We start from the raw sequence: 12,968 nt of genomic DNA, 5'->3' as shown, positions 1-12,968 counted from the left end.
CCTTAGACAGGAGAAGCTCAGTTCCATGTGGGATTATTCCCAGTTGCATTTGCCCCATAGTTAGAGCAAAATTATCACCTTCACTTTGTTCACCTACTCAGAGTCTCCTCTGTAGGACCTGGAGAAAAGCACTTGAGTAGTCCTCCAGGGAAGCCATTAGCTTCGTCTGTATGAGCAAGTCCTGCCATGTCCAGGCATCCTGCAATAACTGTAATTTCAGTTACAGCATAAGCTACTATTGATCTGATTTAGTTGAGAATTTCTGTGACTCAGACATGCCTTTCTGTAAAGGATGATTTCCAGGGAGCAAGCAACTGGATTATTTTTATTCCCAGCATTGTCTGTGTTATGACCGATGTGTTTGTATTTTATTTCCCAGGAATGTGCAGGATAATTGCTGTCTGCGTCCACTTTATATTGACTTCAAGAGGGATCTTGGCTGGAAATGGATTCATGAACCTAAAGGATACCATGCTAATTTCTGTGCAGGAGCCTGCCCATATTTATGGAGCTCAGATACTCAGCACAGCAGAGTGAGTAATGCATTTGTTAATTTTCTTCTGTTTTGTAACTGCAGGTTGAGCTATGTTTCTGGGACTGACATCAGCACCAGTATCCAGAGTTAGTCTCTGTAACTAAGGATGATGAAATGTGGCCCTATAGAGGAACTCACTCATGGCCTCAAGCTGGTGTTGAAGCAGAAGAAATGTACTGGCCCAGAGATTTACTTTCTTTTATGTGTTCATTGATATGAACACATGGTTGGATTGAATAGTTCTTGTGAGTATGTAGCCTTTGGAGGTGGCTTGGAAAACGCCTTTCAATCCAGACATGAGTTTAAGGTGGCACCATGAGTTTGGTCAGGAAAGACACCAAGGGAGGCACTTTGAGAGTAACGACAGTTCTTCCACCTGCTTATCACCTCTTTTATGACCTGCCATACTGATAGCTGTCCTCATTTTACTTCAAAAGACATATTCTTTCTTGCACTTTGAAAATTTATATGGGAAGGAGGGACTTTTTTTGTATGGGATGCTGATAAACTGAATCATAGTTGTCTGAGATGGGACTTTTTATTTTAGGGATTGGATGTGGTATTTTAGCCAACTGCCTTAGGATGAGTAGTATTCTGCTGTGAAGTGCTAATTTCCTCTCAGCTGTCACTAAGGATGTCTAGACAGTAAATGCAAGAGACAGACATTTGTATCACAGTTTTCATAAAGTGAGAATTTCACCCTCGGGTCCATACTAAGAATAATGTCTCCCCTTTTTCAAGCCTCTCTTAAAATGACAGATCAGTGTCAGCCAGCAGGGACAACTTGCCATGCCCAAGGGACAGCTTGAGTTTCTTTTGGTTGGTAAAACCATGATACCATGTTCTTCCTGAGCTTACAGACCCCTTTGTAGCTGTCACTGTCTGTGACATTGTACGGGTAGCAATGTCAGCAGGCAGAGGTATAAATAAGGTGAGTGTGTTTCCGTGCTGGTGTGGAGTAATGGTGTGCACATTTTGGAACTGCACTTGTTTTTAAAGGAAAGAGGAAGAGTAACTGTCATGGTCACAAATATGTGGTTTGGATAATTGCCCCAGGAGCCAGAAGTTGCCTAATAAAGTAGTTAGTGTTGCTGTCCTGAACAGATCTTCTGTCTCTCTAAGCTGCAAATGTTGTGTGGAAGTTCTAGGAAAAGGTCACTTGGTGTTTGGCTAAGGCATTAATGGCATCCTCAGGAGCACCTATGCATCATCAGTGGCTAACCCCACATACTTCCCTTGCAGAGAACCATGCATAGGAATCAGGGTGACAGAGGTGGTGACTCCATGCATCTGGCTCTCAGCAGGAGTAACTGCACCTTGAGTCCTGGTGCTTGCAGGGTGGCATTAATGGACTTAATTAGCATAGCAGAGGGTAAAAGAAGAGGGGTGCCTATACTCTGAGGAGGTCTCTCTTCTCTTTGGTCACTTGTAATTCCAGAATCTGTAAACAGCAAATGGCAACCTGAAGAAACAGATAAAAACCTTTCCATTTCCTCTGTATTCATAAATATGGTGTGCCTGTTGATCCAAAGGGCATCATTCTAGAGGCAGACTCCAGGTACATGCCTGCTTTAAGGCTTAAGACTGTATGGACAAAACCTTAAGAAATTCGGGCATATTGTGATCACTAGATTGAAGTGGAAAAGCATAAAAACCCCTAAAATCCAGGAATCTTTATACCATTTTCAGTGGGCATTCTCTCAGGTGCCGTGGGAGGAAGGGATGCAGAAAACAGTTTGCTCATTAGAGGCAGCTGCCTTAATCTCTCTTTTTTGGTTTCTCTTTCTAGGTACTCAGCTTGTATAACACCATAAATCCAGAAGCTTCAGCCTCCCCGTGCTGTGTGTCCCAGGATTTGGAACCCCTCACCATCCTCTATTACATTGGAAAAACACCCAAAATCGAACAGCTTTCCAACATGATTGTCAAGTCTTGCAAGTGCAGCTAAAGGATGTCCCTGAAACAGCATGACATGTGTTTATAAAAAATAAAGATAACCAAGGAAAAAAAGAAAGAGAGAGTGAGAAGGAAAGAAAGAAAAATAAAAACCCGGATTCATCAGTGTTAAAAGGAAAAAAAAAGAAGAAAAAAAAGCGGTACTAGTCTGAACTGTTTGAAAGTTTGTTTTGTTGTTTTTTTTTAAACTGGCATCTGAAGCAAAACATTGAAGGCTTTTTCCTACATTTCACCTACACATAGTGTGAGATAGACAAGAAGCAAAGTTAAAGAAAAAAAGAAACCTTTTAAAAAATAAACACTGGAAGAAATTTGTTAGTGTTACTATGTGAAAGGAAAAAAACAGGAAAATCCCATGAAGTGGAGTTGCTGTATCTGTCCCGTGCCTTACTTGATCTCTCTGTATTGTTATGCAATAGGCATCCTACCCATTCCTCTTAGTTATAGAGTTAACAGTGCATTATTTATTTGTGTATAAAAACTATCAAATGAACATTTCTGTATCACCATTGGGAAAATGAAAACCAGCCAATGTGGACAAGGTGGAGACCAAATAAGCTGCCAGAAATACATATAAAGCCTAAAGGAACACGAGCTCAAAAGAATCAGAAAAATAATGGTTAGTTTAGTTCAATTAAAATAGAAATCAGTTATTACATTACTGAGAAACTCTGCCTTTAAAATACCTTTTTTTTCATGCCAGCTGCCTAGAGAGACTTCTTGTAAGGTCTCAAACCCTTGTTTTAAATACTGAATGATTTACTAATAAAGGACACTCTGTTTCAGTCTCAAAGACAAGTCTATAAGATTTTTTTTTTTACTGTAAATGATTTAAAATGTCAGTTTAGTAAACCAGTGAAATATTTAACATTTACTGGTCTAATCTTCAGACCTTAATATGTTGCTGTATAGCTATGCTATGGGAATTTTTTTTGTTCTTTTGGTATATGTAACCATACCTAGAGTATTACAATAGGTGGGTAGTAAAAGCCAGCTTAATTGGAAACATATCTGTAGATCTCTATTTGTAAACTATTAAAAAATTACATACTTTATGTGTAATGTGTAAATTTTCACCATATTTTTGTACTCTGTAATACTGTCAGCTCTCATGACTTTGAATTTGAATTTGGGGCTCTTTTTGATCACTCAGAATCATGTGTTTCCCTCTAGCTGGCCAGTATGAGTAGAGTCCCTGTATTTTGACTTGCACTACAAATACATGTTTTATAATAATTGCTATACATGTGCTTTGTATATTGTTCATCATTATGACATAAGCTACCTGACTCCATTTGTTTTCCTGTTTTATAAAAAAGGATGGATTAAAGCAATCTCCCCCCCTGCTCCCTGCTCCTCCTCCAGCTGTCCCCGTTCACAGCGCTTGCATCGCGATCCCATTCCGATCTCTGGGCCTTCCCGTTTTCCCGTTTCCTTTCGGCTGTGGACGTTGAACAGGTGGGCAGGGAGCGAGGAGAGGAGAGGAGAGGAGAGAGGTGTCCCAGCCCTGCAGAGGATGCGCCCGCGCTGTGCGGGGGCCGTGGGCAGCAGCGATGCCCGTGTGCGCACAGCGCAGCGGGAGCACGGCACACCCGGCTGCACCCGCCTGGCACGGGGAACTCGCTCCTGCAGCTCCTCCGTAGGGCTGCTCCTGTGCAGCTAACAGAGCTTTGCCTTCTGCAGCGGCACAGCAGGGCCCTTCAGGCTGCTGGGGTGTGTGTAAGGATTGGCAGGATCAGACCCTTGATTTTTGCAAGTTTACCAGCTTTTTTCTCAATTGAGTTGATGCTAAAGCGTCTTTTGAAAAAAAGAGAAAGGAACATGGGGATTCCTGGGGTTTTGTTGTTATCATATTGTAGAGGGAGTAAAAAGAAACAAACCACGTCGCATACTTCATTTTGAAAAAAAACCCTAACCTAAATAAGAAAAGAATACTGAAGAAGGCACAATCATTTTGTTTCATGTGATGGATGCTACTGCAGAGCAAAGCTGGAAACCTTCAGTGCAAGCATTCTGCTTGGATGGGAGGGACATTTTCTGCCATTGTCCCGAGCAGTGTTGGGAGGATGCTCCTGAGCTTGGTGTTGTCAGTTCCAGTTTTAAGAAGTGCAGTTTCTTTGGCTTCAGCAGAATACTGGTGCAAAACTGAGGTGCCGTGGTGGCTTGCAGAGGCAGCTCCTCAGGACTTCTGTGGAGCCTGTGTTTATTGCCTAGATGGGAACATAGCCCCAGGGATTATCTAATCCCACCCACTGGCCCAGGAGGAGAAGGTATGTTAGATTTTGATTTATTTAGTGAACTGAGGTGAACAGGTGAAGAGTCTGTCCTGCTAACACTTGCTTGAGCCAGACCAACTCCAGTGAGAAGATGCACTGAACTCAGTGAAACTCCTCAGGGTAATACATACTCTGGATTTTGCTGTATAATGACAGCAAAATTAGTTTTATCAGGTTCAGTACGAGAACTGTATTTTTGTTGGACAGGAGAGAAGACAAGGGTGAGCACATTTTACAAAACTTAAAAATGTTTTTGCAGTTCTCTGATACAGGAATGCAGCTTTCAAACCAGTTTTGAAGAAGTGGGATGGGAGATAGCATAGTTGTCCAGCTATACTCACCGTGTGCTGGATGCAGCTGAAAATTTGAACATGGATTTGAAGTTTTTCTCTAAGCATAGAACGCTCTTTCTGTAAGTCATTGCCCCAAAATCAATTTGAAAAAAAATTCTAGTGTTCCTCAAAATGCACTGATGGTATTTGAAATTCTCTATTTTAAAGCTCCTACAGTTTATTTTTTCTTGTTCATTAGGTATGTATTTCCCTGTAATTACCAAGGGTGTTAGGCCTGATCCTACAATATGCAGAAATCATGGGTGAAATTCCCTTCTGCAGAGTGGGATAACATGAGTCCTCAGCGCCTCTCAGGTCTGATGTAAATACCCCTCAAATGATCTTCAGATGGGTCTGCAACAGCTCAAAGACTTTGTGCTACTGGGCCTTATTCTGGCAAGGTGATTGCCACTGCCTGAGCAAAGTCCCTGAGAACTGATGGGAAATGTTCAGCATCTGGAAAGATCAGACCCAAGGGGCTGACTGGGGCTGAGGGAAATCATAGCACTTAGCTGGGTGGGGTAGGACAGCACTTCTGATGTGTTCAGCATCAATACAACTGTACGGTTGGCATGGTTTAAAGGCAAAAAAAGAAGGAACTTAAAGGACAGCTGTGTTGTACTTTGGTGATTGATTACTCTGTATTTTAACACATTGTATGTCTGTTTTTGTGGTGCTCTAGTGGTAAATAAATTATTTCAATTGTATGCTGGTGTTGCTTTCGTATGGCAGTATTCTTCTGGCACAGGCAATTCCTCAGCCCTGGAATGTTAAATCCCTGCAAAGCTTGATTTGGTATGGGATTTTGGCACGTGTGACCTTGATGTGGTGCACTGCAGGCTGAGGTGAAGCACATCCATCCAGGGTGAGGGTGGATCATATCTGCTCTGGGGGTTGCTCTCCCCTCAGCCACTGTAGTGGATGTCTTGGTCTGTAGAGAGCTGCCTCAGTTATATCCATTTATCAGGAGCAGCTATGTGGCACTTGGAAGTGTGTTTTGACATAAAATAGGATTCCCTAGTTTGTTTTCTATTTCCATCCACTCTGCAATATGCAATTGCATTATCTAAGCAAATAAGAATTAAGGAGCCTGGAATTGCAGCTTTTCTTTATCAGGCTCCAGTCACTTGAATAAATAAAACTGGTGGCAGGAAGGACTTCAGGATTGAATCACTGCTTTAAAGTTGATGAAATTATATGTGAAAATTCTCCCAGACCAGGGACTGCTCTCCCTGGTGCCTTCTCTGGCATCTAAGGAGTGCATAGCATTTCTTGGCTTGAATGAAAGAGCATGTTTATGCCAGATTGTTTAGAGTTATTGTGATAAATTTTAACAAATGGACTCTGTGGTCTGTCAATATGTTTAAGAATGTAACTTGGGATGAGCATTAAAAACAATCTTAGGGGCAATTCCACCATGGTTACGCTCCAACCTGAATTGATTTCAGTGAGTTTATGCAGGCATAAAACTGTAGTCCTTCAAAATTTTCCAGATGCCAATTTTTATTCTGTCTATGTTTAGCTACCCAGCTCTGTGCTTTGACATAAATGTAATCTGCCAGCCTCATTCTTACCCTAAGAAGCCCTCACACTGAGATGAGAATACCTTGCAGCCCTGTCTGCTGTATTTGAAGTCAGTGAAGAACAGGAGGGTTTGAGGAGGAATGCTGATTGGACATTGGAGGTGAGAAAGTGGTCATGGTGCCTGTAACTAAGGAGGAGCAAAGTGCAGGGAACACTGTGTGCTGAAAGAAATTTTATAGCATGGGGCTGAAAACATAGATTTGCCATGATAATAAGATTTATGCAGAGTATTTTGATGCTGGGCTTGTCTTCATTTTGTTAACACAGCCTCTCCAGACTGTATTAGTGAAGCCCTTACTATGCTTGAATCAAATTGTGGTTAATAAATGTGGAATATTCAATATAGGAAAAAAAACCCCAAACCATGTAAATGTCTTGAAAACTGTTTTTTAGGCCAAAATCTGCCTCTTAGTTCAGACAGAACAGATTCTATGAGGAGCCATGAGTTCTGGAAGAAAATAAACCAAGAGGTTATGTAATTATATGTGGTTATAAAGTAGATGTGAAGTAATGTAGTTGGCTTGTCAGTGGGTATGGGTGTAACAGTAATTTCTTCATCTGTATAAAAATAAAATTAAATGGAACAGAAAGCTGATGAGAACTTCCAATCAAATTTGATATGCTCATTTAATGAAGTAACCTGTTGGAATCTAATACAGAACCCCTGGGGTATAAACCTTCCTTCAACCAAATGGTGGTCCAAGAAACAAGTATTTCCTATAAATGGGGTGTTTGAGTGCCAAGCCAAGATGATGGCAGTGATCATTGATCTTTGGGTCTCAGCACTGTTTGCACATACTATACGCAATCCTGATTTAATAATTCACAAACTCATTCCAAAAATATTTGCTATGAGAAAGGGAACAAAAGATAAAAATGGCAAAGGGGACCAGAGTCTCTTGCTGTTCAATGAAACACCATGAGCTGTCACATACTGTTTGGTCCAGCTAATTAGAGATGGATGCAACGAAAATGTTAACATGTGAGTTCACATCTGATCAAAAATCGAGTGCCTGGGGCTCTGAAGAAGGGTTCAAACCTGAATCACTTTAATGAAATCCCGTTAGGTCCAATCTCTGCTACCGGTTTGTAACCAAACTTTAATCCCCAGAGTTGTTGCTGGGGTGTGTGAGGCTTTGAGCCGAATATGTCTGAAGATCTTGCACTTGAGCTGCTCTGAGTGTGCCAGATGCAAGTCCTACACAGCTCAGTCTTCTGTTTTTTTCTCCCAAGAGCAAAGGCACACAAATATAATTGCCACTCATATGAATGGCAGTTGGAAAGAGTCAAAATGTCCCTGTGCATCAAGGTGTTTCCAGAGAGCCAGGAGTGTTACAGGTCACCTCATTCTTCAGTGATTTAGAGACCAGCATTGTGGGACTGTGAGATGGGGTTTTGCCATTTGATGGAACCCACATGAAATGAATTGATGGCTTCATTCCAGTTCCTAGTGTAAACTTGTTGCTAGTCTCCAAGGATATGCAGACTGATTTCATCCATCAAAAGCAGAAAATATCTTTATCCAGAAAAAAATGTCCCTTTTTCTCCCCCCCTTTGGAAAAATGTAAATACAAGACAAAATATGCAGCAGTTCATGGGCAAGTTATGCATTCCTCTGCAGTGTGTAACCTGTTCTCATAGAGGTGGTCTGGATCGATTTGTGAACAGTTGGGAGGGAAAGCTGCATTTGGAGATACTCTGAAATATATTATTTCCTCTGCTTCTTCTATGAAACCCTCAGTTGCCATAAGACACACAAAAGGAAAAAAAAAACCCAAACAAAAAACCAAACCAGAAGACTGTAAATAAGGGAATGAACTGACATTTTTCACCGTGATACCCAGCTATGATGTGTAACACCAAAGGCAGATCACTGCAGACCCTGAGTGTCAGATACAGCCAACTGATGTACACAAGCTCGGGTCACAGAAAGAGGAGCAGGAAAGATGAACACAACAGAAGGTTTTTGTCAGCATAAGCATAGGCCCTACATCACACCACAGGAAAACTGGACTAGTTTTTGTTGTACTTTTTGCTTTGGACTGTGTCCATAGCACAACAGGCCATTCCCATTTCTCATGCTTTAAGAAAGGGGGTATCTTTAGGGAGGTAGGAATTTACCTAGGAGTAACTGAAAGTCACTGATACATTTTGAGATCATTAGCAGTCAGGAGACAATTTAAATGAGCTGTTAACAAAACCTTAATTAACTTTAACTGTAGCTAAGCTCCCCTTGCTGTTCTCCTGGCCTCTATCTCCTATTTTAGTGTTAAAAGTTCCTCCACTGCTTTGCAGTAACAGATGGAGTCTATCACATAGTCAAAATCTCAGCAAGTATCCCAAGGACTGAGGAGGAGATCTCAAGCATTAACCCCCCAGGTTTCTCTAGTTCCTGATCCCTTAAAGCAGTGCTGTAACACACCAGATTGTGCACAAAGCAGGACCTCACATGCACTCTCAACAGTGGGCTACCCATGTAAATGCAAAAATACTCTGTTTTGATCTCCACAAGATACTCATGGACTCATTCAAACAACGCTCTCACTGATCAGACCTCCTCTCCCACTGCAAGCAGTGTGAGCAATGTAGGAGGAATCCATGACTCTCACCCCTGCCAGGGGAAATTTATCCTCAGATAAATCTGTATATGCAAAAATATGTGTCATGGCTTGCAGAGAGGAAAACCCCTTTGCCATGGTTTTTAGCTCAAGTAAATTTCTTCTCAGTAGCTGTTAAAGTGCCGTGTTTTGGGTTCAGAATGAGATTGGTGTTGATAACTCACTGATGCTCTGGGCTTTTTGCTAAGTCCTGTTTATCCTAGGATAAGGACTATTTTTCCCCTTGTTTTGTGCTCTGCCAGTGAGGAGGTGTGCAAAAGAAACTAGGAGGGATCACAGCTTGGGCAGGTGACCTGAACTGACCAAAGGGATATCACAGAACATCATTCCCAGTGTATAACCTGGGGGAGTTACCTGGAAGGACAGCCAGTCTGGGTTCAGGAAGGGGGTCTGGCATTGGTCTGTGGGTGGTGAACAACTGTATTGTGCATTACTTGTTTTTTTGCTTTTATTGCCAGTATTATTATTTGCCATTGTTATTCTATTTTAATTTCTTTTCAACCATTAAAATGTTCTTATCTCAACATAAAAGTGTCACTTGGATTCTCCTCTCCATTCCACTGGGGTGAGTGGGGGGTTGTGGTGCCTCGTCTCCAGCTGGGTTTAAACCCACAATACATTGCAAGCAAGAATATACATTGTGAAAAAGGAAAGAATCAAGTCATGTTTGATCAATTTCTGTGGATACATAAATTAAAGTAGTGTATATAAATATAAAGATCTCTTTAAAATTTACATTGGGCTGAAATGTTGGGAGTTTTTTTCTGTAATCATAAGCTACTCCTTCTATTTGCTAAATAACTTTCCACTTTCTGGACAGCTTCACTATATGTATTCTTAGCAGTCTTGCTGTATGGCCCCAGGGAGGAAAAAAAGGAAATTTCAGAGACTGATTCTCTTCTGGGTTACTCCACAATAGCAGTTTGGGTTTGTAACTTGCATTGCTGGATGCAGGAAATTACTTTTGGAGGCAACAGGGTTGAACTGACTGGTCTTATTCCCAGCTCTCTTACTTCAGCTTTACTATAGCACAACTATTTCAACAGGGGACAAACCACGTTTTAAAGTCATTTGTCTAAGAATAGTCAGGCTCAGTTTGATATTTTACTAGAGCCTTCACACAAAGCATATGTGTTTGTGAAGTGTTTGAACACTGATTGCCACAGTAGCCTGCAAGAAGGCATTCCTATTGCACATTTGAGCTTATATTTGAAATCTAGAAGGATGATGAACATGGCAGTATTCTGGAGAAGGAAATTGATCTTCTTATCATTTAGATTGGTATATTTTGCAAGGTGTTGCTGCCATTTTTCTCTCATCCAGAGGCATTGGAAATAACATTCTCTAATGCTGGAATCAATTCTTGTGCTGTATTTATTGCATTGGTGTAATATATAACTATAACCTGGGGAAAACTATCCTTTTCAGTGTTCACTATGCTTATAGTGCTCTCAAATAGTTTTCAGTGTGACCTTTTGATATTGGAATCCAGCCCAGAGAAAAATTTGTCTACACAGTTTTATCAGGCTTTGCTGAGATATCTTTGACTTCAGAGAGTAACAGGTAAGTATATTTGCCTTACACTTTTCAATCACACACACCTCAGCTTGAGAGCAGAATTCAGTCATTTGTGCTCTAGTTTGTTGGAGTCACAGTCAGATGAGTATATCAACTTTCATTTCAAACATGAAAGCAGATTTTCAATGTTCCTGACTGTAAAGAAAAATCATGAAACCATGAGCTGTGTTGAATTAACACAGCAGCATCTACTTGAGTCTGCAAAATTACCAAAGCAGACCATGGAGTGAAGCTTTGTTCTTTGTAGCTTTTCAATGGAGAATATGCTCTTTTCAAAGGAATGACTTTTCTCCCTGCCTCTGGCATACAGCAACAATGTCTTACAAGTGAAACAACTGTCACCTTTTTTCTTTGGAATTTAAGAATGAAAACATCAGGATTTCAAGTTTTTGTTTTGGAAAAAAAAAAAAAAAGGAAAAAGAAATAGCTAATCATCTAAACTCTTTTCAGCCTCGACAATATTCTTCCCCCCCACAAAAAAAATGCAGCATGAACTGGTCGTCCTGTGTAAGTGTCCTAGTGAGAAGCCTCTCCAGAAAGAGCCCTGCCCCTTCCTATCTGTAATAAGAGGGAAAACACCTCAGTGCCAATACTCTTCACCAGCTAATGGAAAGGATGACAGACCCCTCTTAAAACTGCTTTTAGCTGCACTTCTCTTTGGCAGTCGGGCCTTTATTCGCTGCTGAGCAGTGGCAACATGACAAGAGAATCAGGCTGTAATGGCCCTTTGAAATAGGGTAGATGCAGAAGACAAACTGTGTTCAGACACATCTTGGTGTTCAACCACTGTCTGACCTAAGAGAAATGTAAGCGTGAAGGAATCTCATTCAGCAAAAAAGTGACCACAAAGAGCAGGAATCGTACCCTGCATCTCCAGAGACAAACAGGCAGAAGGAGAAGGTTTTTTACCAATGACCTGCTTAGGAAAGTGCAGGAGCAGTGACTCCCAAGGCACTACAAAATATGATGACACATCCCTAGGCTGGCCAGGCACTGCGTGGGAGTAGCTTCATCACAGTCTAGTTTCAGCTTCCTCATGCACTTGGGTTGTTTGGTGGTATGTGTCTGTCTCTGAATCTTGATTTATTCCTTTGAAATCTTTTCAAGGGTAATCTGCCACAGAATGTGTTTGTATAAAGGGATGAAAGCAGCAAATGTCTACATGAAAAATAAAGGTCAATCAGACACTTCTCATGTGAATCACCATTACACCCATACTTCCTGCTGGAATAATTAGGAGATTTGTTTAGAACACTGTACTTCTTTTGATTTATTCCAAATCTGTTGTAAATTACTGACTAGAGATTACATGCTGAGCATTTTTGTACTAAAATAATTCTTAATCCATACCAAAAATTTTCAACTTGCTTTAAGGGAACTGCTTCCAAAGGCTAAAGGACAGATCTGTTTCTTTTATCTCTTCATTCTGCAGCCTGTCTCTTGACTTTCTCTGTATCAATGCCATGAGTTCATGGCATTGATTTGCTTGTATCTTATGTTGACATTTCTTGAAAAAGTGTATGGCATTGAAATTTGCCCATCAGTTTGCCACACTGATGATTGATAGCTAGAAAACACATGTGACTTTGGGTAAAATGTGTGGGCTTGAAGCTGAGTTCCTAAAAGTGAAAGAAACATCCCAAATTCCTAATCTTGGAGTCCATAGCCCAAAGTGTTTTTTGGGTTCCCAGTCAAGTCATCCCTCTTCAAGTCTGCTTCCAGAAATTAAACAGGAGGTACCTTTCGTGATGGAAAGGGAACAGGAAGGCCAGAAGGCTCTTTAGATCTGTTTATAGGCTTGGAAACCTAAATATATTCCTAGCTAAGGAATATTTACGTGAATACAACTAACATATGCAATGATCCAGTACAGAAAAATTCTTCTTGTCCCAAAAAAGCAAAGGAGACTTCTCTGCAGAACACATAGTGAAAAGGCCTGGTAAAAATGGGGATGTTCCCAGAGGCGTCCAAGGCCAGGCTGGATGGGCCCAGGACAACCTGATCTAGTGAGGGGTAACCCTGCCCATGGCAGGGGAGGCTGGAACTCCAAAATATTGAAGGTTCCCGCCAAACCAAACCATTTTGTGAT

At 41.1% G+C, this 12,968-nt stretch overlaps 1 protein-coding gene across 2 annotated transcripts in view; it reads left to right on the top strand.

The window, feature by feature from the left end:
• Window positions 1–5,806, top strand: part of TGFB2 (transforming growth factor beta 2) — a 60,457-nt gene extending 54,651 nt beyond the window's left edge. Inside the window, exons 6-7 of one of the 2 annotated variants that reach the window (XM_005483005.3) lie at window positions 380–533; window positions 2,325–5,806. In XM_005483005.3, coding sequence (XP_005483062.1) covers window positions 380–533; window positions 2,325–2,483 — 313 coding nt within the window. In that variant the 3' untranslated portion in view covers window positions 2,484–5,806. Of the gene's footprint in view, window positions 1–379; window positions 534–2,324 lie in introns of those variants that run through there. The other variant, XM_074537048.1, reaches the window with a different exon arrangement.
• Window positions 5,807–12,968: the final 7,162 nt, after the last annotated feature.

The sequence above is a fragment of the Zonotrichia albicollis genome, chromosome 3 (genome assembly GCF_047830755.1).
Source record: "Zonotrichia albicollis isolate bZonAlb1 chromosome 3, bZonAlb1.hap1, whole genome shotgun sequence".
Classification (NCBI taxonomy): Eukaryota; Metazoa; Chordata; class Aves; order Passeriformes; family Passerellidae; genus Zonotrichia; species Zonotrichia albicollis.
This window is presented reverse-complemented; position numbering and strand designations above follow the sequence as displayed.